The 27782-nt window shown below is 41.8% G+C and overlaps 1 protein-coding gene across 1 annotated transcript; it reads right to left on the reverse strand.

Moving 5' to 3' along the window:
• Positions 1-1191: 1191 nt before the first annotated feature.
• On the reverse strand, positions 1192-27657 carry LOC113172141 (potassium/sodium hyperpolarization-activated cyclic nucleotide-gated channel 2-like). The gene is made up of 8 exons (XM_026374981.1): positions 26483-27657; positions 23431-23854; positions 21077-21238; positions 12392-12610; positions 3740-3886; positions 3155-3395; positions 2899-3063; positions 1192-2364 (listed from the first exon to the last, which is right to left on the reverse strand). Exons 1-8 carry the CDS (start codon positions 27655-27657, stop codon positions 1415-1417), a joined length of 3483 nt encoding a protein of 1160 aa, XP_026230766.1. The 3' UTR covers positions 1192-1414.
• Between the last annotated feature and the right edge of the window lie 125 nt (positions 27658-27782).

Raw genomic sequence — 27782 nt, forward strand, 5'->3', positions numbered from 1 at the left:
ATTGTTAGAATTTAATTTTATGGGCTTTAAAGTGACATTTTTAAGGATCTGACTTCAAAGCGAGATTACTCCTGTGACTCTAAACTAAATTTTAAACAGTCCGTCGCATCTGTTTTTACGAAAATGACACTGCACGTCCTCTCATTCCGTCGAACATTTTTGGTTAAGGTAACGACATGGTCACTGAATTACAATACTTCGAGTGAAGCCACAATAGCTGCTGGATTCTTTAAGATTTCACATTAAATAGAAAACAAAAGGAAAAACAAAAGTTTACTTTCCTGTACAGCATATGTATAGATATTCATATATATTTATATATAGGCGGGGTAGAGTATTGCAGAATTATATTGCATGTGTTAATCAATAAACCTAGACAAAAACAAGCAAGTATACAGTATGGGTTGTTCACAAATGTTTCCGTTCAGTAAAGCTCAGATTATTTAACCACCTTTACCTCCAGGGTTACAATCAGTAAGGTGACAAAACAGCTGACCACCATCCAGATTTATCATAAAAACAGGTCAGTGCCACTGTCAGCATGTCAAAACCAATCACACTTGACAAAGCAGTGTAGAGTGTGAGTCCATTCTCTGAAAATAGAACCAAAACGTACCAACAAACTCACACACACAGACTTACACCCACATATATACATACACACAAACCAAATATATGGCTTCTAATGTTGAATCAAGGCAGTTAAATAAATGGCATTTTCTTCTATGTTTCTTTTTTAGTTGATACAGACACAACCAGACTTTGTGTTCAAGCTCAACTTTGGTTTGGGTAGATACAATGAATATAATATCCTTCCATACTGTTTTCATCAAGTATTTACACATCGATGTAAGATCGACCAGCGGTCTAAAACACTATTTTCACTACTATTTTAAACAATATGAAGAGCAATGTGTTCTTTTGCTACGACAGCTTATATGGAAAAATTACACTCAAAACACTTTTTGAACTCTTAAAATGTCATTGTCATTTGACCTCAAGTCCCTGATTTTCATTTTTAAGTCCAGCTCCAGCTAGATTGCATTGCATGAATTCTACACAGTATGCAGTAGTTACATTAATCATACTTTTCTTCATATCTTTACAGTAAAGACAGCAATATACAGTAGGTGTTTGGAAGCAGAGTGTAGGGAGTGATACTAAGCCTAAAGGTGCTGGTACAGTAGACTAGACCAGTTCAACCTTAACTTATACTAGTACTTCAGCCAAAGTTTCTCAGGACTGTGAGTTGCTCTTTCCTTCTGCTGACACCAGCACACAGTGCATCCAGGTCAAATGACTAGTGGAGCGGGCGGTAGTTGACCGGTCATTTAGCAGGCTGAGAGATCAGCTTAACTGACCTAAAACAAACAGATTATCCTACAAAAAAGGCCTCTTTCCTGAACTACCAGGGTCACAAGTTGGAAGACAGCCGGGATCTGGCAGAGTCTAGCTCTGGAAGGCTGACAATTGAATCTTTCTTGGGAACTCCAGAGTCTGGGGGTCCTGATCCAGCAGCTGCTGCTACTGCCCCCATTCCAGCAGGTCCACCAGGAGGAGGTGTGGAGGCAAAGGCCACCCTCTGCTGAGCTCCTACTGATCTCCCCACCCCTGAGGGCCCAGGCAGGCTTGGGTGAGGGGGCTGAGGGGGGCCGATGGAGGTGTTGGAAGTGTGGGTGGAGGGTGGAGGGCTGGGAGCTGCAGTGGCAGCTTGTTGTGTTCCCTCTTGCGGGAGTGAAGGCTGGGAGGCAGACAGGGCCCGGGTATCCTGGCTCAAGCTGCCTGTATGAAGGGAGTGGGTGCTCTTGTGTGAGGCAGGCCTCTGCTGGGTCTGTGTGGGGCTGGGTGCATGGTGCTGTACTAGAGACAACTGGGACCCAGAAGGTCCTGCGCTCGCCATGTACTGGAAAGTCCGACCTGAAGCTGTGAGCGGGCTTTGGACAGGTGGGCTGGAGATTGCAGATCCAAATGCCCCTCCCAGTGTCTGAGGTGGCTGAGACTGAAGAGGAGACATGGAGACTGGGCTGGACAGGTTCTGCATCACCTGAAACCTTCGCACCATACGAGGAGACTGCAGAGTCCCAGGACCCACCAACGGACTCGCCATCTGAGGGCAGAAGCTCATGGCTACAGCCTGCTGGAGGGTGGCGATAGCAGAGCCTGTCTGCTGCTGACCAGGAGGAGCGAATATACCACCAATGGAAGGTGTCATAGACATGGCGCGAGGCCGCTGCAGGTCCACCAGTTTCACCATCTCACGGTCGTACTTCACAATCTCCTGGATCATCTCATTTTCTCGGTTGTTGAAGACGCCAGAATTGAGATCATGTTGGACTTTGTGCATCAGGATAGAGTTCTTTTTACCTGCAGAAAAAAACAAACCGAGAGGACAACAAGGGAAACAAGGGATAAATATACGTAAACAAGAGAATATAGAGAGGTTGAACAATATAACGTAGATATAGGATGCGTTGTCCTTCAAACCAGGTTCACCAGGTTCCTCAAACAGAGCAAGCCTGGAGCAAAATGGAGATATCACCCTGTACTTGAATCTCTTGTTACAGTGTCCTGTGTCATTCTGAAAGAACAGCACAGCTCATTTTACTGCCTATTTCAACATTAATTCTCTGGAGGCATTTCCTGAGCACATTTTGTGTTCTGTAGATGGGGTTCAAATCAGAGTGCTTTGTTTGTTTTTATAAATTAAACGGCGCAGTATGCATTGCTCATGCCATACAAAGCGCATGCTTTTATATTACTAATCCTATATTTTAAAGCACAAATGTACCCACAAGTCAGAATCTAATGTTAAGTATTAATGCAGTAGAGCGACGTTTTCCTCCGTTCAGTGGAATAGTCCTAATTTAGTGAATCTCTAATATCGTGATTGTTTTTTACCTATGCGGTCTAGACGGTCAATGGCTACTGTCTCAAAGGCTCGCCTCATCATGGGATATTCTTCAAGCACCTCATTGAAGTGGTCAACAGACAGAGAGTAGAGTCGACAGTAAGTCTCTGCTCGCACGCTGGCTGTTCGTCGACCCCTTGTCAACAAACAGATCTCTACAATGTGGAAAGAAAAAGTGGAAAACTTTCAAATAACAAAAGTAAACAATAACCGAAGAAAATATGGAGGTTACAAACATTTTCATACCTCCAAAGTATGAGCCATCTGAGAGTTTCATTGCAAGGGTGCCTTTGGTGATGACGCTGCAGACCCCGTGTTGGATGAAGTACATTTTCTTTCCAATGGTGCCCTCCCTTATAATGTAATCGTGTGGTTGGAATACCTCAAATCGCAGCTTCGTCAACATGGCTGTCACAAAGTTTGGATCTGCGTTGGCAAACAGAGGCATGGACGCCACCAGCTTGCGACAGTTGAAGTTGACAATTTCCTAAGTAAAGACACATTTTTGGGGGGTGGGTGGTTTGAAAGAGTAGAAAAATATATATCAAAATATGCAAACAGTACTACAGTGAGGTCAGGTATATCCTCCTGTGTACAAATAAGTGCATAAGTATAAAGGTTTATCTTGTTCTACTATGACACTACAAAATACATTTTCAAAATAAAACATAAAGGTAGAGACAATTACATTCAATAGCAAAAAATTTAAATAATCTCAAATCAAATAAGTTTAATAATAACTTAATTATACATATAACTATGAAGCAGTGTAATTTACTAGATAATACTTGTAAGAAGATGATATTTGTGAAAGTTGTGAGTTGCGCTTACCTCTCTGAGAGGCTCACTGAGTTCTCCCAGAATGCTCTCCTCATCAAACATCTTGCCCTGGTATCTGTGCTCATAATAGTCATGGATTTTCTGTCGGAAGTCGGCAGGCAACTTGTGGAACGACATGTATTGCTCCACTTGTTTGTACTAATGGGTCAAGACAGAGACAATGTTCTGTTAATGCAGTGCATGTAATGATTAAAAAACATTTACATATATTTAAGTGCAAGTTGCCTCTTAAAAGCCAACTCACGCACTGCGCCTTGTATATGTGGCATTTTTCTCCTGTTTATCTGCATTGTATATGTCAGGTAAAGTGTGACGATATTCTATATTTTTCTTACTAATAACTTAATCTTCAAGTATTGTAGGTGTAGTCAAAATGTCTACACTGGATGACACAATTCTTCAGGCGCTGTAGTTTATTTCCCTCAGTGCCACATGTCTTGTCCTAGTGTTGCAGCTGTGATGGTCCCTAAAAATGCACTAGTTACTCCAGATTGAGTAAAATCTTAAAACTACAGTTCCCAGTATTTTTAGGAAATCATTTGGCATTTTTAAAATGTGATCATTAAAATTTGACCAGTTTTCAAGACTCACATCTAGGAACAACTCCGCTGATAAATATTCTCAGTCGCCAGTCCAACAGCCCTGCTATAAATCTAACCAACATGAAGGTTATAATGTTCAGTTTATATTGAAAGCTTTTCACAGAGTTGCTGATTCAACTTTACGACCATATGGAGGTTGTAATTTGTGGTACTATGTTGTTCTCAGAGGTTTTATTCTGGTATTTTACTCCACGCAACACAATTCAACACCACAACAAACCAGACAGTCCAAGAGGGATAAGAGATGTGACAAGTAACATCTTATTTGGGGATGATGTAACAGTCTTTCACCCATATTTCTTCCACTGAGTCAGCAAACACAATACAAACAGTCACACAAAACAGTGTGAGCGCACAACCTTCAGCTGTCAACTAAAATGAACACACTCACCGTTAGATCAATGCTACCTAGAAGTTAATCAATGCCAGATCAATAGAAAGTGAAGGGTCCAACACGACAACAACACAAACAATCAGCTTCAGTTGCTGAGATATGCTAATCACAAACCATTCATCGAGAACCAAAAACTACATGGACCGGTTGCAGAGGGGGAGAGTGATTGATGTGGTGAAAAACTGAAAAGACAGAAAACTGAGAACGGTCTCTGCCCGTACTTTGCTGTCACACTGAGTGCACTTCAATCCAGTTCAAATGGTTTAGAAGACCACAACCCTGTACCTATGAAGCTGTCCAAGACGCAACTTTGAGAGGCGGGTTGACAGCTCAGTAGGCATGCACACACTGTGTACTATACCATCTGTACCACCTCTATCACATCAGTCCCAAAACTCTATTACACTGTGGATAAATGCCACAAAAACTGTCATCAAGTGACATCCTCTGGCAGTGGTTGCAATAGACTTTCACTGTAATGAGAGTCCAATACAACCAGAAGGTCCCAGGTTCACTTGTATCAGCCGCGTGTCCTGTCAGACACCTCGAGCAAAACACTGACGTCCATCTGCTCACACACTGTTTTAAACTTTACATCCTCAAGACATAAATTCCTACACTGGAGATTATTTCCTATCACAAACAGACAGTCTGGCAATGCAACACGAAAGAGAGACACGTTTGGAGTACAAAGCTGAGCACATGCACGTGCCTTGAAGTGCAGAGAAGTGATGAGATCTTGTCTTATTTTCTGACTTTGTGACGGCAGTACAGTAATTAACATTGATCAGAAAAGCACCCTACTTCTATTCTAAGTATTTGTAGTCTAGTCATTGGAAAAATGTTGCAGTATTAGATATTAACTTCAACTTATTAAATATAAAATCAAACAGTACCTCTGATGTTTAAATGTTGACCTCCAGCTTTGACTTGTTGGTGATTATATCCACATCTGATCTCGTTCCCTAAATTTATTATATATTTGGTTTAAAACCATTTGCTGCCAATAACAGAATGAACTCCATGACCTGTAGACATCGGCAGATGCTTTGGCATCGTCCCTTGTGGTGCTCTGCCAGGTCTGTACTTTAGCCAACTTTAGTTCTTACTTATTTTAGACCCTTTTTGCCTTCAGTCTGGTCGTCAGAAAATATAACACGTATTCCTTTGCACTGAGGTCAGGTGTAAGACTTACAGTAGGTGTTTGTCTATATGTTCCTGTTAGCCTGGTGATTTGTCCTAAAATTGGAGATGTATAAAAGGCTCACTCAATATGCATGTGAACACCTATAAATATCTTAGCCCATTAACATGGTGGTGTGGCTGAGCCCATCATTGCTAAGCAGTGAAGACAAGGGAAAGTAGTGTCACTCAGAAAAAAAGTTGCATGTTTCTGACTGATCCCGTCACCCACGCTGTTTCCTCCTACTTTATAACACAAACAGAAATAAACCAAGCCTGCATTTGAATTATTCAGCCTCTGTGAAGGAAACTTCTCTTCGACTGGGAAAACTGCACAGCTCCTCCGATGGAGTTACACAACACCAAGTTTCACCTGCATGAGTGACTCTGCTTCCTGACATCTGCAGATGGAACGTGGCCTGGAGGTATGACCCTGTGTCACAACTCTTTACCCAACGTGTCAGAGCTAACGGTACAGCTGGTGAGCCTTTCATAGAATAGGAGGTGTGGAGGTGTTAGGCAGCGAGGGAAAACCTCATACCCCCCGCAGAGATGCACTGACTGAGCAGCCGTGATTCGACATGAAACTCATTCCTCATTCATTCATGTCTCAAAAGCAAAAGCATGGTGGCAGGTCATGATTTGACTTGGAGAGCCTCGTCACAGTCTGCTCTATTAATTATCACAGGCCCAAAATGAAATCTTTCCAGTGTCACAGAGGAGAGGGGGCAAACATTTGGCCGGTGCGTCACAGCACCCAGAAGGGACTGACACCCAAATGAGAGTGAAAATGACATCAATTTGCTTTGTCACTTTGATGACAGTGTATGTGGCAGCAAGATGTTTCACTGACATTTTGTCATTTAAACTGCTGTTTTGAGAATCTTTGCATTTTCTGACTTATGATTCAGAAGAAAATGTAAAGTTTTGTCTTTGACTTATTTGGTCCAACTGTTGGCACGTTGTCAGTAACAACATGAGGTATCTATGCATGCAAGTGTCCAAGTGTGGATCTGAGGGTAAACACAATGAGGGTGTTGTTGGGTCACAAAATAACCGCTATGTAGAGATCAGTTGATAATACAGCTAATGTTGTGTTCGGACTCAGTTCCTTAAAACATATTGTTAATTTTCAGCATTAGAAATAATGAATGATTATTTATTTGTAAATATGTTTGTTCAGTTGTTTCAGTACTTAACTGAACATGCTACAAATTTGCCTTTGATTAATAATTAAAGCTACCATATGCAACTCGAAATCAATCGATTCCATAATGAATCCCCAGCCTTTCCTCTCCCTGCTCCCCTCTGCTCTTTTACCATCTGCCACGCTCTGCACGACCCTTCAAGTATTAGTCATCAAATTATAATAAATAAGAAGCTGCAGGACATATTAATCAAGCACAAACATTTTATTTTCTCTGACAATTTTGTCAAAGTCACTGCACGGCACAGCCAAACAAAACTGTTATGTAGACAAGTCACACCAATAGTCATTAATACCATAATGAATTGTTCAGGCCTGTCTGAGAAAGACCTCAGACAGGTTCAGCTCATCCAGAATTCTGCTGCGAGAGTTGTAACAAGGACCAAAAAAGCTGAATCAACTTAATTACTACTGTTGTTCAAACTATCCCCTCCCTACCCAGTGCTGATGACCTGGATTAGGTGTGTTCAGTTTGTCAGAAGCTCTAAGTGCAGAGATGGCTGGAAAACAAACAGGGTTACCTCTCTACTAGATACACAGCAGGTCTCAGTATGAGCCCTGTAGACCTGTCAGGTCAGTGGTTTACAATATATACTGTAGTTACAGAGTTACAGTAAATATGAAACTGCCAGAAGAGTTTGAGACCTACCTCTGTCCCTGCTTAAACGAAATGCGCTGTAATTTCATGTGGTTAGATCATACTGTACTGTACCTACATAGCTGATTATAGTTAATCTTGCATTTAATTATTGCCCCTTGTTTCTACAAATGGAGATATCTTTTTTTGTGTGTATTAATCTCATCTTTGTTGCTCATTTGTTCATTAACTGCTATACTTTGTGCTTTTTTTTAATTCTTCTTTTTCTAATATGCTAATGCATGTGTAAATTGCCAAGCACTTTGGGTTGCCTCTTGGAATTAAATGTGCTGTATTCATATGTTTGCCTTGCCCCACCTTAATTGTCCTTTCTAATCACCTATTTATATTGTTATTTATATCTGACAAGTGAGTATACAAAAATCTAATCTAATTTCACAAATAGACACATTATTTTTCAAGGGTGGAGAAAATGTACATGAATGCGTCTGGCACGGTTTGAAAAGAAAATTAGTTTTTTAGTTAAAATTGGTGAATTTGTCTTTTTGGAGGAACTACATGTCAAGCTAGGTAAACCTTCACACATTTTAAATGTTTAAATAACTTGTTAGGATGTGTTTTGTTATTTTAACAAAACCAAGAGTCTCTTAAGTTTAGTTAGACTTTCCTTTCCCTCCATTCCTCTATTTTTCTTTCATATCCTTCATTTTCCTCTCGTTCTCTCTTCTCCTGCTCATTCACCCCCAAATCTCTACACCAAAAAGTCTAATTCGAGTCTATCCCAAAAGGCCATGTGGATGTTTAATTCATTCACTTCATTCCTTGCTAAATCGCCTCATTATACTATGAAGCACATTCACCAAAGAGAGGAAAATCAGATAGTGGTAAATCAGAGCTTGTCTTGTCTGTCTTCAATTCAGAGGGAGGAACAACACACTGTGGGGTCTGACACAAGTACGAAATCTCATTAAATGAAATGAGGCTTCTTAGGAAACACTGAAAATCCTACAGTTCAGTCAAAGGAAGTGACACTCTTTCAACCACAATGGTGAATCTCATTTGGCACAAGATGCCGTGTTTTGTTGTAGAAGGTGAATAAGAATCGCTCTGGTCACTATCTTTGCAAAGTCAGCCTGGTCCTGGATAATTGGAGCCATCAGTGAGAAGCACTCTGACTAAGAGAAGACAGATCACTGTTGTTGATGGTGCGAGAAGCACCAAGGCAGACAGGGGGATGAGGGGAAAATGGTAGAAAACAATCTTGAATCCTGTCCTGTTCCTGTCGTGGCAGAGAGCTCAGATTGCTGTCTGCTCCCTGTCTCCCTGACTGAGATTAGCTTCTCCAACGTAAAATCCCCTGTGACACCCTAAAGGGCTCATCGTCAATATATCCATGTAGTGTTACAAGACTATTGACTGATGCATGTTTAAAAGGTAGCATAAGTTAAAAAGTCATCCGTCATATTCCTGTAAATCACTGAGATGTTTACCTAAACTACTATCAGAACGTTAGTGACAGTGAAAAAATATATATGAATCTAATCCAATCTGCTCTCCAAACAGCTTCAGTTAATTGTATTTGTTAATTGTAACTATGTTAGTTTGTGGTTTTATCTTTTAAGGAGTCACTCCAAATACACAACAGCACAGATGAAGCAGTTGTTATTATTCTGTTGTTATTCTGCCAGCAGTACTTGAATGCAGCACTGGAGGAGATCTAATCATTCAAAATAAGTGGGTGGACAAGGATGGACCTTTTATGCTGCATTTTCTAGTGACCTAGCACATCATTACATAAAGGGATTAATGTCAGAATCACACAATATGATGCACCAGAAAATGTGTTTATGTACTGGTTTGCTGGTTGAATCTCAACAAACATGATTTCTGACCTGTAATTTTCCAGTGAGCAGATACACATTGCCGCATTTGTCATTTGCATTGTTTTCAGAGCCTAATTGAAGGTGGCACAAGTGAGACAGCTTATTTCTTTGTTTCTGTCGCTCTGCTATCTGTCAGTGTTACTATGTGTATAAATAACTTATAGATCTCTGCACCAAAGCCACCAAGTCAAATTCATCCTAAATTTAACCTCCATGGATTCTAAGTCTGACATTACTGCTGGCCTGAAATTGAAACCTCCGCACAATGCTAGCTGGAGCCCCACTAGGGCTGTAACAGACTGCCACAAGACTTGTTTTGCTTGCACTCTCCAAATGATAAAAATGTCACTCACAGTCCTATCTGGAGGCATGGCAAATTCACCCAGCGGCATCAGCATCAGCCTCGCTGGCAAGGCTGGCACTTTTCTCCTCTGCATGTTTGTATTTTTTTTTTTTTTTTAAATAAACACATCTTCAGCTCAAATGCTAATCCTCACAGAGTAGCAGAAAAAAAGGAAATCTGACAACTGGTCAGAAAAACGGTTCTATGGAAATGCACTTTTCTGCCTTTAGCAGACAAAAATACATATTATGGAGGATAAATGCACACAATATTATAAACACAGGATTATAAACACATTTCTGCTGTGTTTCTTAAATCATTTGTACTTAAACTGAACAAAATACAGTCTCTTTAAGGATTATACAAACTCATCACAGCTCCTAAATACGTAAGATTTTAGGTTTTTGTCAGACTGCTTGTAGAACAAATTCAACTGGATATTTGAAACTGAGGGGGAAACGTGCAAAACATTAGTTATGTAAATAACCCAATAAATTCCTCCTTAGCTATTTAACTCTTATCATCCAGGACACACAGTAAAGACAAAAGCACCAGTTAGCACTCAAATTGCCGCATGACTGTCTTCTAAACCATTTACTGGCCATGATTTATCCCCGAGTGCCCATCCACATGACTGAAAAATGACTGTAGGGAAGTTAAAGCTGCACAATGCTGTTCAGAACTAAAGTCAACTAAAATACTTTAAGTGTTGGAAAATAGGCAGTGTTCAAATATATTACAGTGCAGCAGGACGGACAGCCCTTACGCCTCCCACAGGTTTCCCCTCCCCCCTCGCTTACTCCCTGTAGCAGCCGGTTAGCAGAAGCACTGCACCTCTCACCACCACCAGAGAGGATAGGGAGAAGGGAAGAGACGAAGAAGGAAAGAAAAATTCAGATCTCGATGATTGGAGAGAGAGAAGCGGGTAAATGAAGAGGGAATGTGATGATGTACAGAGGGATGGTTAAAGCCGCAAAGAGTGCAGGTAGAAAGCCACCGAGTGAGTGAATAGAAAAAGAGAGGGAGGCAGCCATGGTTGCTTACGTCACCTTGAGGATGACATTGGCAGGACACACAGGTCTGCTGCCTCATCAATTCTACTGATGCCCAAGGGGACATCATATCACACACATTATATCTCTTTCTCCCTCTTTCCCGCATTTGATCTCCTGCCCCCCCCTCCACACTGACACACACATATACGCCCAGCCCCTAGCAACGTGGCTCTACCTGGCCGAACACACCCGCAGCCTCTGATTGGATGCTCAAAGCCAGCAACACTCCCCCTGCTCCCCAGTCAGCGAGACTCTGCATGGAAACAGAGGCTGCGCTGTTCCCACTACAGGCCACTGCTGCAGCACTGTTCAGCAGTGATCTGATCCCCAGCCCTGTTTTGACGGATGTTGCAAAAACAAAGAAAATAATGTCTCATTACAGTATATGAGTGGTTTAACAAGACCTGAAAATGTGTGATTAAGGTCATAACTTAAAACTTGATGCTAGGCTTTTCACATAATTTTACACTTAAAATTTGATTAATTGTATACAAATCATCTAAAATGTATTGTAGATATTGTAAATAAATGAATAGGTGAGGCTACATTAAATTTTCATTTAATCATCAAAATTAATAATGCAAAATTAGCTGCAGTCACTGACTAATTAGAAGAAATGAGGAGAGGAAAGATGCAGGTGTTAATGAGGGTGAGAATTTCAAAATTTGATCAAGAGGGATTTTCAACCAAAATAGCCGCTCACATCTGTGATGTGTGGTGCTACACAGTCATATATTTATAAGAATGATTCAAGTTTTTCTTTGTCAATACTGATTTATTAATCAATTACATAACTCAACAGATGCTGTAAAATAAATCCAATACTAATGATCTTTGTTTACCAAGTTTAAAATCTGTGAAATCCTCTGTGAGGAACTAAATAAAGACAATGTAAGGCTGTAACATAATCCCACGCCATTCAGTGCTTGTGTAAGTTGTTAAATGTGTTTGCTTCATGTATTAATAGATATTAATAAATGTAGATATTATAAGATATAAAGTCAGTCCTGTTTTCTGAGCTTCTCTCCTTTCTCAGTCTTTGGTTAACATGTATTTAGTTAAACTATATGGACCTACCCTTTGGTCAAGTTTTACGCTCCATTCAAGCTCTATTTTGTCCATTTTGACTGTTGAAGAGTTTTAATGAGTTTTTATTTTTCTAATTTAAGGATCTTAGGTTGTATGCATTACATTTTTGGTATTCAACTATTTAAATAAGATTTAATTTAAATTTCCAAAGTACCTCTGTGCTTAATGTAACAACCTTAAAGCAAACATTTTATATGGTATTTCTTGTTTTTATTTTAGGGGCAGATGTAAAACAAAAACTGCAAACACAGAAGTGATGAGAACAGATATTGTTGTTATGAAGAGCTCACCTTTTCTTGATACTGACGTCTGGATGAGTCCAGGGATTGTATAAGAGCTGTTGCATGGCCAATAAAAACAGCATAGCAAGTTGCTCCTACAATCATACTCAGCATTGTGAGCCAGATGTCTGATAGACTTTCCGGGGCCTGCCGGCCATAACCAATGCACAGCATGTGGCTCATTGCCTTGAATACAGCGAAGGAGTACAGCTCAGACCAGGTATCATTCTGTGGGGAGAGAAACATGGAGATAAGCATAAAACAGTAAAAGACACAAGTGTTACAAAAAAAAGGCATGGCGTGGTGGCAGAGGGTAGGGAACCAGAAGGAAAGCTTCGGGGACAGTGGGGTCATAGAATAGCACTTAAACAAATGAGAACTCGAGGGACAGATTTGTATTAGAAGGCAAGAGGGAGGAATTGGAAACGACATCAGGGGAATCCTTCTAGGCTTAATCTGGAAAGTAGAGACAGTTTGGAAATTATTTCCTCAGAGAGGAATGATAATGAGAGGTCATTAAATCTGCCCTTTCAGAGCTGTGTGCACAGGAATCTACTGCATGTGGTGACAGGAAGGCAGCGGTCACCAGGCTGCTGCCTCTGTGGAGATTCATGAGGAAACAAACTTCAGAGTGTAACTTACAAAAACAATCAATCAGTCTTGTTGTTAGACCAGTCTCAGAAGATCTGATCAACACTTTCACAAGTAGATTTTCCTTATAGTAAATGATAGCTAAGCGTTATTTCACTATATATTTGAGGTACAAGGCAAGCAAAACACGGGTGCATCTCAATAAATTTGAATATTATCAGAAAGTTAATATATTTCAGTAGTTTAATTCAAAAAGTGAAGCTCATATATTATATAGAATCATTACACACAGAGTGATTTATTCAACTATTTAATTCTTTTAATTTTGATGATTATGGCGAATGAAAACCCCAAATTCACTATATATACTATTTAGAAAATTTGAATATTACCTAAGATCACTTTTAAAAAGGAAATTTTCACTGCACTGCAAAGGTTTTGTGAGCCTTTAAGTGGTCACTGAGACTGGTTCAGTAGTACAGCTGACTTGACAGTTCTCCAGAAGACAGTCACTGACACCCTCCACAAGGAGGGCAAGCCTCTCCTCAGGCCACTCCTGCACCAGAGACAACGTCAGAAGCGCCTTACGTGGGCTGGGGAGAAAAAAGGGCTGGACTGTTGCTCAGTGGTCCAAAGTCCTCTTTTCAGATAAAAGTAAATTTTGCATTTCATTTAGAAATCAAGACCCCAGAGTCTGGAGAAACAGTGGAGATGCACAGAGTCCAAGTGGCTTGAGGTCCAGTGGGAAGTTTCCACAGTCAGTGATGATTTGGGGAGCCAGGTCGTCTGCTGTGGTCCACTGTGTTTTATCAAGTTCAAAGTCCAGGAAATTCTAGAGCACTTCATGTTTCCCTCAGATGACAAGCTTAATGGAGATGCTGATTTCATTTTCCAGCAGGATGTGGCACCTGTCCACACTGCCAAAAGTACTAATAACTGGTTTAATGACCATAGAATCACTGTGCTTGATTAGCCAGCAACCTCAACCCCATAGAGAATCTATAGGATAAGAGTGCAGACAAGTTGAAGGCTGCTATCAAAGCAACCTGGGCTTCCATAACACCTCAGCAGTACCACAGGCTGATTGCCTCCATACCACGCCACACAGATGCAATAATTCAAAAGGAGATGCTGTACTGGACATGCTTTTTAGCCAACATTTCTTTATTAAAAATACTTTTTTTAAGTGGTCTTATGTAATTTTCTGAGATAGTGAAATTTGGGTTTTCATTAGCTGTAAGCCATAATTATCAAAATGAAAAGAAATAAACGGTTGGAATATATGACTCTGTGTGTAATGAATCTATACAAGCATCACGTTTTGAACTGAACTAAATTAACTTACTCATCCAAGTAGCTTCTTCAGTCTGAGGATAGTTTGTTAGAGACCAAAAATGTATGCTCTGTGTTTGGTTTCACTTCACCCCTGACCTGAATAGGTTCGTCAGGTGAAACAATGGAAGAAGAGGTTGTAAAGGATGTAATAGTCACTCCTCTGCCCAACCCCTCTTAGCCACTAAAGTGGGTCGTTAGGTGAGTCCAACCTGGTGCAGTTGTGAATTTGGCCTGATTTTTGTGGGGATGGATGAAAGGGCTGCATGATAAATAGAAGACAGGTTGTGTCTAAGGCCTCCACTTCTGTTGAGTGAGGGGGTGTTGATTTGCACATGCAAGGCTTCCCTCACCCCTCTCTCAAACCACTGGTCTCTTCTGTCCAATATGCGAACATCATTGTCCTCAAAAGAGTGCCCTTTGTCCTTTAGATGAAGGTACACAGCTGATTCAGGTCCTGAGGTGTTGTGCGATCCTCCTGTGTAGCAGCTGTTTGGTTTCTCCAATGTACAGTTTAGAGCATTCTTCATTGCACTGGACCACATGCACTATATTGCTGGTCTTGTGTTTTGGAGTCTGGTCTTTGGGGCGGACGAGTCTCTGCATGAGTGTGTTGGTGGGTCTATTTATCATTGCAGACATTAGTACTGAACAAACCCAGTTGATAAAGCTTTTGTCCACCAACTTTCCTTGACTTTCCTTTTTATTTCATTAGCACTGAGTGGTGACTGTGGTGACCTCAGTCTGAACACACTGGAGTCACCAATTCAGTACAAAAATCCAAGCTGTGGCCAAAAGTACAGACTGAAAACTAGCTTGTTTTTTAAAGTATTTTACCGGGGAAACTAGTTTTGTGTGTAATGAAACTGTATTATGAAAGCAAAGTTTGGATGGATAGAAAAATAAAGTTAAAAACAGCATCCTGAAAACCTCTTAAAGCCTGGTTTCGAGATCACGAAAAACATCATTTTCTACCAAGGCCTGCTGACACACACGCCCACAAACACATACATACACACACTCTAAATTTGTACCGGGGCTACACAGAGGTTAGAGTCTGCACTTAGACAGCAATCAGCTATGTCCTCTCTCATAACCTACAGAGGTGCATTAGCAGTCTATTAGTGCATCTGCTATTATATTACAAAACATACTATCGCTGCCTGGTTTATTGCTAACAACTAAATTAGCCCCCCTGCCCCACTGCAGTACCATAGCATTATTTAGATCTTTAAAGCTGTAATATAGATTAAGAAGTGGGGAAAATTCTTCCTTCTACCTTTAAGGGGCACTTGAGATATATTGTTTATTGTGTTCACTGGAAAGCAACAATATATTCAGATGCTAACAGTGATGACTAAGTTTAAAAACACTGACTATTATTATGAAGCTGTTTAGGGACAGATTAGATAATGAACTACCTCATGCTGCTAACAAACAAATGGGATTTCATGTAAAGGTGCGAGATTGTTTCTGGTTTCAGCATTTTAAACATTAATATTTGCTTATCTTGTAGTTGTATGACTGAAAATGAGAAATGTGGGGAATAGACATCACATTGGGCTGCAGCTGTCACTGTTGTCTAATATTTTACAGTCAATACATTTAGCAAATGAACAATAAAAATAATAATAAGCAAAGGGAAAAAAATCACAGGTCAAGCAGAATAGAATAGCTCTCTACAGATGTTTGTCATCATCCATAACACACACTATTAGAGGGACACACAGTATAGAAGTACTTCTCCATCATGAAGAGTGGAAAATACAGCGAGAGAGAAATAAATATAGCTCCACCAAGTGGGCTGAGGCTAAATGGTGTATGTGAAAACAGAAAGAGAAACAGTGGAGTGAAACAGATTGAATAATAGATGAACAATGAGCACTTTGATTCTGAAATAGCACAGGCAGGAGAGAGGAAAAAAGAGACTCCATATCCTCATAAGTCTCAACAGCCCTCCCCAGAGACTTGAGTTTGGGAACTATCCGTTGCTTTGTTGGTAATCACCGTCTCCATTAGCTGCAGATAGCCTGTTTGAAGTTGACTGATATCACAGGGGCTTTAAATTTATCTTCCAGTACTCTAAAACCCTTCCTGGTATGTGCTGTGGCGACCTTGCTGTGCAGCAGGCCTCATCTATCTCACATATATAGCATGCTGTAATGGGAACCTCACCTGCCAAACAAAGCAATCACATGCGAATAAGTGATGTTCCTTGAAGGAGTGACACGCTACATACCACAGCGAAAATGCACCAGCATTTAGCTCAGGATCTTCACCTCACTGTGCTAAATGCTACAGTATTTTGTAGCTTTAATTTTAAAGAGAACCAAATTGACAAACACCTAAAAGTGGGGTGATGTCACAGTCAAGGTTTTCAGAAACATATATCACAAGGGTTTATCATTTCAATTCCGATTTTATGCCCCTTATAAAATAAGATAACACTTATTTAACACAAGATAAAGTGTACTACAAATATATATATATATATATATATATATATATATATATATATATAGTACTACATATAGTACACTTTATCTCATGTTGGGTAAGTTATACGTAAGAAATACAGTCTTCATGTTTCCTCAACATTTAGTCATGCAACCACCTTAGTTATGCTAATTAGCATAAAGCAGAAAGTGTGACTGAGGCTGATGAGAGTGTCATTAATTAAGTAGGGAACATCTGTCCTGAACTGCACTGCAATCCATCCAACAGCTTGAGAGAAGCCCGGGGATCACTAGAATGATTAGGATACATCCTCTGGTGGCCATGAATGTTAGGACAAAATGTAATGATAACCCATTCAGTGTTGACTGAGATATTTCAGTGTGCCACGCCGTTGCTCATCCCACAAGGATGGCTAAAAATGACAAAAATGCACCGCAACACCTACATGAAATCAGTTCATCAGTTCACTCCTCTCTGCTCCAAGGGTTGAGGACTGAGGTTTTGTGTTGGACTGACAGGCGCAGGGATGGAAGAGATGACAGAGACAGGAAGAAGTAGATAGTGGAAAACGGGGTTATATCACACTGAATAGCCAATCATTGTGTGTGTCTGACGACCGATAAGCTGGACAAATATCGAAAGATATTCAACACACACACCTAACAAAGCCTCTGGCCTGGCTCTGTCACACACCTACCAGTTTAGTTTACAATGGCTTATCTGACTTTGTTGTACAGTTGGCTGTGTGTATTGCTTCCTCTCTCTGTATCTCTGACTTTTCCTTCATTCTGCTCAAGCAGCTTCTGTCCCATGACAGTTTATTTTAAGATTGCAGGAAAATAATTATTCAGAATTCAACACAAATGATATGTGATGACTGCTGCTGGTGTATATTTGTTGGCCAAAGTGTTTTAACCCTTTTTTTTTTTATTATTTCTTGCACAAATGAGAACAAGCATGGACCTAGAGTAAAATCCAGACTGGAAGCTCAGTTGTGCATAAAGAAGCTAAAAGCTGGAGAAACATCTATCCTGGCTAATTTCAGAACACATTTATATTTCTGTATGTGTAATGGTGAAGTATTTTTTAAAATGTCTTATATTGTATTAGATCAGCACATGCAAGAAAAGACTCCTCACAGATTTTAGAAATTTAGTATTGGTTGTTCATAAAAGTGAGAGAATTGTCAGGGACAGAACAAAATGGAATAGACAGATGCAGAACACAATTCTGCTTTTGTTCCTAGTATGAGTCAAAACCACTGAATTGAGTTATTAAGTTAGGTGCACTGCACTAAACAGAGTAGGTATCATAATCAAGTAAACAATTGTGTGACAGCATTCTTTAAAGATCTTAGTGTAACTCTTTCACTACAACAACAGTAAAACTGTCCAGAAAAAAAGATTTCTTGTTTATTATCAATGTATACAGAAGCTCTGTAAACCCTTAAGTCTAAAATCTAGTCTAAATGAGCAATATCTTCCATTGTCAGTCATTTATTAGTTTAGAGTCAGCATGTTTGGGATGTCGAGTCGAGTGATGTTGGTTGCACTGTGGTAGCTGCTGCCTGGTACAAGTGCTTTATTGAAGAGACCTTAGTGAGGTCTGATGCAGAGGATGTCTCATTTTGTTTGCTTTAAAGCTTTCTCTAGGGGTAGTGTGTTAGAAAATGTTCCTTAAAACATGAAATTTTTCCACTATGGAGCGTATTGCTGACTTAGAGATTGTGTTGTGGGCAATTGCATTTGCCTGGAAAATGGTTACGGTCAGGGTGACACATTGGTTCTTTAGTTATGAACTGCTTGAATAGTTCTCAACACAAGTAATGTCACTGCTGTAGCTTGAGTAATGTGTAAGTGCAGTATTTCCAGCTTGGGAAGAAGACTGCATTGTCTTACTCACAACAAGAGACTGTTCGCATTAAAACACCTGACTTCTAGTGGGACTGAGCCAATCAGATCTCTTTCTGTCTCTACCAGGAAACAAACACCACCTAATTTCTTGTCTGTTTAAAGAGGTTGGGCAGCAGCTTTTACTTCTCATGTTTATATGCTGTTATAGCCCTGGAGAATAACTCAAATCAAACCTGCAAAGTCCAGCAGCTGACCTGTAATAAATTTAGCTCAAACTAGGTGTGTTGAGTAAATAAGGTGAATTAACACCATACGTAGTGATTACCAGCTTATCTCCTCCAAGCGAGCAGACCACTGTACTGCAAAGCCCCCTCCTGCTGATAGCTGTGGGGGATAATAGGGAAGAGATGTCTTTGTCATGTGGATACTGTGAAGGATGGGTACACACACAGTTATAATTACAGAGTTGAAACTATACACCCCATGTCTGTCAGTTAGCACTGCTGTCACTATTATTATGCAGTTGCCTCTGCACTCCACTGACGCAGCAAGGCTCAGCCACAAACTACAAATTAGCTTTGTGGCAGACAAAGCTGTGTAAAGCTAATGCTAAATATAAACTAAATTAAATGAATGCATAGAAGTTGGAGTGTACTGCAACAACAAAAAAAGAAAAAAAAATCATGTTCCCTGTAGTATTACAAGTTCGACTGAATCCAATTACTGGTTGGTGGATGTCATTCGAAGTTACATAGTGTTCTCGACGCCCTCCATGGGTCCTGTCTGTAGGCGCCACACCACCAGAGCTGTAGGGTGTTAGACTTGATGGATGGCCTGGCCGCAGCACAGGCTAATGTTACAAGTTGTCAGCCACTCAATAGGGAGGCAGTCTCAGGTGGCTGTAGGCAGCATGTGCAATGCCAGAGCAACCCTTTAGTTTGAGAGTGACAGGTCTCTTGGAGACTTATTGTCTTTGACTATATGGAGGAATAGAGTCGTTGGCCTGTGGTGGCCTAAACTTTATCATTGTGGACTTCAAACTCAGCAAAAGGTTGTCCTCATATGTGCCATGGAACTTTAGCACAATTTAAAGTTTTGAAGTTGAAGAGTGACTTGAATGGTGGTAAATCTGCTTCCATCTTCCATATATTCAAATATTTCTCAGAGTCTAGCTGAAACACTCCTCCAGATAATTTAGTTTGGAGTTCTGTATAATTTCTACATATACATGAAACAAAAGCCAATGCATTCGAGAGGTTGTAATAAGCTGCATGTTAGTGTATAAGATGTAGGGCTGCATCTAAATCTTTTCACATTCATTAAATACTAAAATATTTAAATACTAGAAATCAGAAATTTAAAAGTAGTCAGGGCTATCCCTGACAGTGTCTGGGAGTCGAACCCAGTCTGTTTAAAACCCCATTTGGACCTGTGCCTTGAGTCTGGGTTAGCATGGTATTCCCTCACTCAGTAAAAAGCTGGGCTGACAGACAGCCCTATAAACAACCAGCTTTTTATCTCTCTGTGAGAGACATGGCAACAAAGAGCCCAGCTGCCAGGCCATATTCTCCCCCATCCTTCTGTTTTCCCCTTTTATCTTTCCTGTCATCACCCCACCATGCTGAAGAGGAGGCACAGGCACATGTAGAGGTGCACTTAAATCTGTCTGTTTCCTTTTTGTTTGCAGCTTATTCATTGGTATCCAAAGGATGTTAAATGTCTGGGACAGTGATTGAATCTTACTGTAGAAGGTGTGATATGAGTACATTTCTTGATTTGTTGGAAAGAAATACCGACCTTTCATTAAAAATCAGTAATAGCATAATTGCAACCAACATGACTTAGGTTAACAGTGATTCTCTAAATAGTAGAGTGCTCTGAGGACCTGGTTGATCTGGATTATGGTATCTAAAACAATCACTGCTAAACCTACGTGACCCTTTAGTTTCAGCTATGCTAACAGCTGGATGGAAATGTCAGACAACTACTTTGGTCCAGGCGGAAATTTCCTACAACTGTTGGATAAATGCCAAGAATTTCTGTACAGTTTATTTGTAATGACTTTGGTGACCAGCCTCAGCTCTACTTTTTATTTAGCCCTAATTAGAAAATATTAAACTAAGATGTTGAACATTGTAAACAACATACCTAAACATCAATCTTAGCATTGTCTCTGTGAACTCATTAGCCTCAGAGATCCACTGGTGTGGCTGCAGACTCCTACATATAAATGTTTTCTTAATACTTAATAAGCACTGGGGGGTATGTTTTAGTAGAAGACAAGAAAGAGCTTATCATGGCCACAAAATATTGATTGACATTTAGCCAGCACTTCCTGATGTTCAGACACTGTAACCATGATTACCTCACTCCCAGTCAAGTCAGAATAAAAGAAGTTAATTCAGCTCCGAGGAAACTTTGTACAGCCCAGTATGCGCATCTACTATTCCCTGACACATACCTCCATCTTGTTGAGGGACACCCAGCAGTCAGAGGGGAAGTCCTGCAGCATGGGAACCAGGAACTGTAGGCAGCCATCCCAGTGACACAGTAGCAGCATCATACCAATCAGGTTGATGATTCGCATCACTGCACTGGCCAGGTCATAGGTCATGTGAAAGATCTGTAGTGAGACAGACAGGAAAGGGTTTAAACTGGACTGTGAGCTGGAGAGATTCAGATTTGGGGTATGAACTTTGTGAAATACGTAAAATGCTGTATTGATATCTCAGTCGCAGGACTGGCCACCTGCTAAGCTCCACAGTCTCCTTTGGATTAAACCAAGTTTGACTAATGAGTGTGGGGGTGGGGGGTTGCCATCAGTCCCAATTCAAACACAGCAAGACATTTGTTACACAGAGATACATGACATCAATCAAAGGCTCAAACACGCACAGAGAGTCCAGTTACACACACAAAATACTCACGCAAGCCTGTAGGCAAAAAGATGCAACAACAGACAGACATGTCAACACATACAAATACACACATTCAAACACACAGAATGATGGACAGAGACCATCATGATCCTTAACAACTGATAGTCTGTGTCGTCTCACACATCAATCACTCTGAGTCACTGGTCAGTCACTTAGGTCAATCATCTATTACCTGACTAGTTTCTACTCAACAGTTTGACGACTGCGTAGATGTAATAAAGATGTGTATGAGGTTTAAATGTGCAGATATTACAGTATGTTAAAAGTACAACAGTCTGATAAAGTTTACTATAGGGGCAGCTGTGCCTCGGGTAGTCAGTGCAGTAGGAGGTAGTGCAGTCTACCACTCATGGGGTCGGTGGTTCAATTCCCAGCTACACTTGTCACATGTCGAAGTGTCCTTGGGGAAGATACTGAAGCCCAGCTCTGACTTCAGTGCGTGTGCTTGTGTGTGTGCGTGGGTAAATGAGAAGCAGCGTGAAAGCGCTTTGAGAACCAGTAAGGTAGAAACTATATAAGTGCAGACCAGTAACCATTTATGGAGGATTGAGACGCTGGTTATTTATTAAAGCCCAGCTGAAAGAGGTGACACTTTATGATGGGAGTGTTGACGAATGGACATGAATCACACAAGCTAATGTTTCTAAATGCCTCTTTAACTTTCATGAGGTTTTCAGTGTCACCTTTTACCAATCAGTAACTAACATAATAAATCCTTTTGTCATATTCTTCTAATTAATGGTGGACGAGAGAAACTGGACACGGTTGTGTTAATGAATATCTTCAGCACCATGAACAGCTCCAAGAAAGCTACAGGACCTAGAAGTTGTTTAGGTTTTTGGATTTTCAAAAAAAACATATGACTGATGTCACAGATATTTTAAAGTTGCACATTGCTTGTGCCAATGCGTTACTCCCCACCACCTCTCTGTTCTTATACTCTATGCATGCCAAGTATCACTTCCCATCATGCACCACTGTGTGTGTATGTGTGTGTGTGTATCACATCATATCTTCAGAAATCCAATTATCCAAAGGTCAAGTGAGCAGCCGAGCCCCACTGCGCAGCTCACCACTGCAAAATGCCAACACCAGGCTGCCAATACTGGCATAAACAAAAAGTCGAGTGATCCCATGACATCGTTGGCCCTCCTGTCACCTGACCTCCTCTCCCACATTTGAGGAAGGAGTCTGAGGAGAGGCTAGAGCAGAGTGCATGCTTTGCAGAGCAAAAACAAGCCAAATGATCAGGAAGGGCAGGCCTGGCTCTTTATGTTTAGTCTACAGGATATGGAAACTCTACCTAGCAACAGCACCCATCTTCATATTCATAAGTCTGCAAGTCAGGCATCCAGAGAAAAGCCAGCTTGTCTAAACCCTCAAAACACTTTAAGAGAACAGTCAGTGACATATATAATCACTATCAACAGTTTCCTGGTGCTGCATATTTTCATCACCCTCTATCCCACCTGCTTGTCCTCTGGAACTTTAATTGATTAACTGTGTTTTCCCTGGTAATGAGCTGCTTATTAGAGAGCCTGATGCTGCCTGTGGGACTGACAGGTCAGACAGGGAGACAGAGGGGTTGAGGGGAGCTGTGTAACGATAACAGTAATGAGAATGAAAGGTTTGCTAAAGCCCAATCATCTTGTTGACGATGTACCTTTCTCACCAGGTGGCAGGTGAGAACATTAATACTCGAGAGCAGACCACTTGGAGCACAGAAGGAAAGCAGGTTGTTGGTTTGGTCACAAGCCAACATCAGCATATTGGAGACCTTTTGTAACTAACCAGACTGTGTGTGTCTCTTCAGCTGTGGCTAAGAGTTATGTGATTAAAGCTACTACAATATTTACTCAGGGACAGAAATGCATACCTCTTCCCATTGGTGAATGTAGCGTATTAATCTGGAGAGCCTCAACAGCCTCAGAAGACTTAGGATCTTAGTAAAGCGGACAATCCTTAGGGCCCGAGCAGTCTTATACACCTCTGAGTCGATTCCCTTCTCCACTATGAGGAATATGTAATCCACTGGGATTGAGGAGATAAAGTCCACAATGAACCAAGTCTTTAGGTACTTTTTCTTAATGGTTTTAGGGTCCAAAATTATGTCTGAGTTGTCCTCAATGATGATTCCCGTGCGAAAGTTGAGCACCAGGTCCATGAGGAAGAAGGTGTCCGAGACCACATTGAAGATGATCCACGGTGTGGTGGTCTCGTCCTTGAAGAAGGTGATGCCCACAGGGATGATGATCAGGTTGCCCACCATAAACAGCAGCATTGTGAAATCCCAGTAGAACCTAGCAGGCGTGTGTGGAGTTGTGGTTGCATGTGTGTGTGTGTTGGGTACAGGACGTGAAAATGGGGTGGGAGGGGGGAAAAAGACAAAAATAGAGTCAGATAAGAAAAGGGAGTTGCTGTGGAAAGCCGATAGGCACAAGAGACTTTCTAACTGCAGATGGAAAAGTGTAAATGAAGAATGAGATGTAGACTTTTCCTGCCTGAACATGCACAAAAAAATGAAAGAAACATGCTCTGCTGAACTGTACTATATTCACATCTTATAAGCATATGTCATGTTATACTAATAACATCATTTTATGTTATTTTGTACCAAATAATGCAGCAAACAAAATGGGTTGTGATGTGGAATTGTTATTTAATTTATTTAACTGAGCTTTATCAGCATCCATCTACACTCAATAAGCCTTAATGACAATGTGAAAACATGTTGTTTTAATGTATTAAAAAAATCACAAACTAAAATCTCATGTTTAAAAAGCCTTCAGACCCTTGATTCAGTACTTTGTAGAAACCCTTTTGACTGCACTCTCTACAGGCTTTGCACACCTGGGTTTGGGCAGTTTATCCCACTGTTTCTGGCAGATCCTCTCCATCAGTTTGGATGGGAAGTGTCTATGAATTGTCATCTTTAGGTCTCTCCACAGATTTTCTCTGGGGTGGTTTAAGTACAGTTCGTGATTTGGCTGCACCACAGTCAGAGATTTGTCCCAAAGACCCTTCAGCATTTTCACCCTGACAACACAGACTCTTCTTGACCAGGAACTTAGACCAACTCTCCCTTACCCTTAACTTTCAACAATTATAATAGATAACTAAAGCCAACAGGACGCATCTGCCACAGCTTGAAGTGCAAAGGGCCTGTGTATCTCTGTAGATAGGAGATTTCACATTTTAATAACTTTTTTTAAAATATGTTTTTACTGTGTCAATATTGGTTATTGAGCATAGATTGGTGGTGTATATGACCCTAATATTCATTTAAATTAAAATCTAAATTACAAAAGCTCTGCAAAAGGTGATGTGGTGCATTACAAACTGTTAAGAGATTCTAATAAAATACAAAAGACTGACAGTGCAGTGCTGCATGTCCACTGTGTTTAACAGTGTTTACAATCAGAATCTCAAACAATTTGTCTGTAGCAGGTCAAAGACAGGGCAAAGACAGGGTTAAATCAGATCTGCATTTAGAGCTCGTATCGACCTTGCAGTACACATGGATGCAGGAAGGCGACTGTCTTGCTACTCTCTGCCAGTAGTGATGTGGCAGTTTGGTGACTGTGACAGAAAAAGTAGTGAGGTCTTTGCCCGTCATAGGCATCTCTGCAGGACAGGTGCAGCGCTGAGTCATTACACTGCGACTTATGCAACAAGCTCTGACTCTGACTCCTCCACTCCGTGGTAACAACAAAACCGCCCCGATGATCATGTTTGAAGCAACTTTGCTTTTTTTTTTTTTTTTATCCATTCATTAATTAGCATAAGAATCAAAGGAGTGCAGTTATAACACCGTGTGGGAGTTTGCGTGATAAACGAAAAGTGGTCTCCAAAGTGGTGTGACGTCAGATTACATCTCTGCTATTGAAGACATGTCTCAAGTTTAGCCTTAGTGGTCCACTGACTCGGCGCTATGAGATACAAATGGGCCAAACGTGAATGGCGCTGTGAGAGGTCTTTAAAGGCAGCGCTCAAAAGGGAGAGCCGACTCCAAATCAGACTGGAGCTGTCCACTCCTCCAGGTGCTGAAACCAAACAATGCAGCCGAGAATGAAAGCAATGAATGACCCGAACCCAATTCAGCGACGGATACAGGACCTACACGGGCGGATTTTAAACCCAGCCCGGGTCCCGAGGAGTCTTCCTGCCTCGTAGACTCCCCTAAATATTTGCATGACAAAATAGCTGCTGGATGTCCAGCTGGGTTATCAGCGTTGAACCGCGATAACCAGAGCGCATCTGTCAGTAAGATGCAGGATCCGGGGAGTCGTACGGGCGGATATGTCTCCAGTGAGCATGCTTGAGGTTTTCGCACACTTGGCTCAAGGTGACATTCCATTACTGAGCATCGCATGCACAGATACGCACACACACACACACACACACACACACACACACACAGCATATGTCCTCATAGTACGGCTCTTGCTGCAGAGCATAGCTTATACTATGACGAATATTGACTCGATCTTTGAAAATAATGACATTTTAAACGGACTCGTTTTGTCGACACAGCTCTGTCCTCTTTGCTAAACGTGCGCGTACTGCAACAAAAGTCGAGGTGTTAGCAGGCCGAGCGTCTTTGGCATCCCAGACATGCTGCCGTACATACAGACTGGAATACGATTTGTTTACAACCTTGAAAGGACACTATGCCAAAGTCAATTTGCCTGACAACAGGTTGTTTGGGGATTAATGGCAGCACGTTGCGATGCTTTGATGCAAATCTCCACAGATTCGATCATAAGGGATGAAATAAAAAAAAAAAAAAAGAACCAAAACCGTGTGTGTGTTCCCATGATGGAGGCACAGTGGTTACTCACTCTAAAGTAAGTTGTAGATGACAATGAGGACCCATATGGTCCCCTCATGACTTTCAACGTGCTGCCATTGGCAGCCCCAGCTCTTACCTGAAATCGCTGTATGGATGGATAATCCAGTTTCCAGCCGATTTTACCCTCTCCTGCTCTCTCTCAACTGCTTTTTGACTACCATACATGCGTAAGGAGAATTTATTAACTCCAGGCTGCAGCATACTACTAAACTGCCGCTGCATGAAGCTGGCTTGGCTGCCCCGAGGTTCCGCATCCTCGGCGGGCACAATCGGCGGTCCATCCTCCGGCTTCTGAAAAGTGACAGAGTTCCTGGGCTGCTGGGTCTGAGTCGGGCCATGCAGCGAAGACGAGGCTTTCCGGCTTGGTGCGTTAGAAAAGGACACCTTGGAGTCCTTTTTCTCAGGGACACCGCTAGATACCGGTGTAGCACCGGGGTTGGCACTCTCTCCTCCTTGCCCCCCGGTCAGGGATCCGCCTGGTGTGATTGAGCCGTCCATGCTGGCGGTGGTCGAGTTACAAGCTCCTCGCTTCGCGCTCCCTCCGTCCTCGGCCCTCGCCGACCCTCCTGTCTGCTTCTCCTGCTTGGAGATGATTGAGCGAAGGCTCCCGGTACCCGAGTCCCTCCTGCATTCTCCGTTTTTGTTGCATTTCATGCTGGAAATGGGAGCGACACTGTTGCAACCATCACCCGGTGTCGCGTTCAAAACCTCTCCTGTGACCGCAGATTCCGACGCCTCCGCCCCAGATGCTCTGCTGGTCTCGCCGCGCAGGGCAGCATCGCCCGGACTGGGTGTCTGGGTCTCCGTAGCTCTGGAGGCAGTAGTGGGCCGTGGGGCGGCAGGAGCGTCCTCTGTGTGCGTAAGGCAGGGCTCCTTGTTGGAGTTTCTCCTGGAAGCCGAGGACGCGGCTCCCCCTCCTGGCGTAAAGTTCTTCATCATAATGCTGCCTCCTCCTCCTCCACCTCCGCCACTGCCGCTCCCCCCGGCTCGACGCAACCGCGGATGCTGAAACTTGGACTCCTCTTCTCCGTCCTCGGTCTCGTCCATCACGACGTTGCTGGCCACACCGGGCTGCTTAGCGCTCGGTGCTCCAGAGGAACCGGAGTCCAGACAATTCAGGCTGACGGTGCTTTTTGTGCATTTGGAAGCAGCAGCAGCCGTGGGTGCGTTGATGTGGCTGCATCCACTGCCGCCCACCGCTCTCTTTTTCATGGTGGCACCAGACGCCGGTGAAACCTCATTCCTGTCCATGACATTGAGAATATCAAATTTTACCTCCAATTATCTTTGGAGAAAACCAATCAGAGAGAGAGGGGAGACGCAGAGAAGAAACAGAGAGAGAGGGGGGGGGGGGGGGGGAGAGATGGACGGAGGGA

Source organism: Anabas testudineus, chromosome 17 (assembly GCF_900324465.2).
Source record: "Anabas testudineus chromosome 17, fAnaTes1.2, whole genome shotgun sequence".
In the NCBI taxonomy this organism is placed as follows: Eukaryota; Metazoa; Chordata; class Actinopteri; order Anabantiformes; family Anabantidae; genus Anabas; species Anabas testudineus.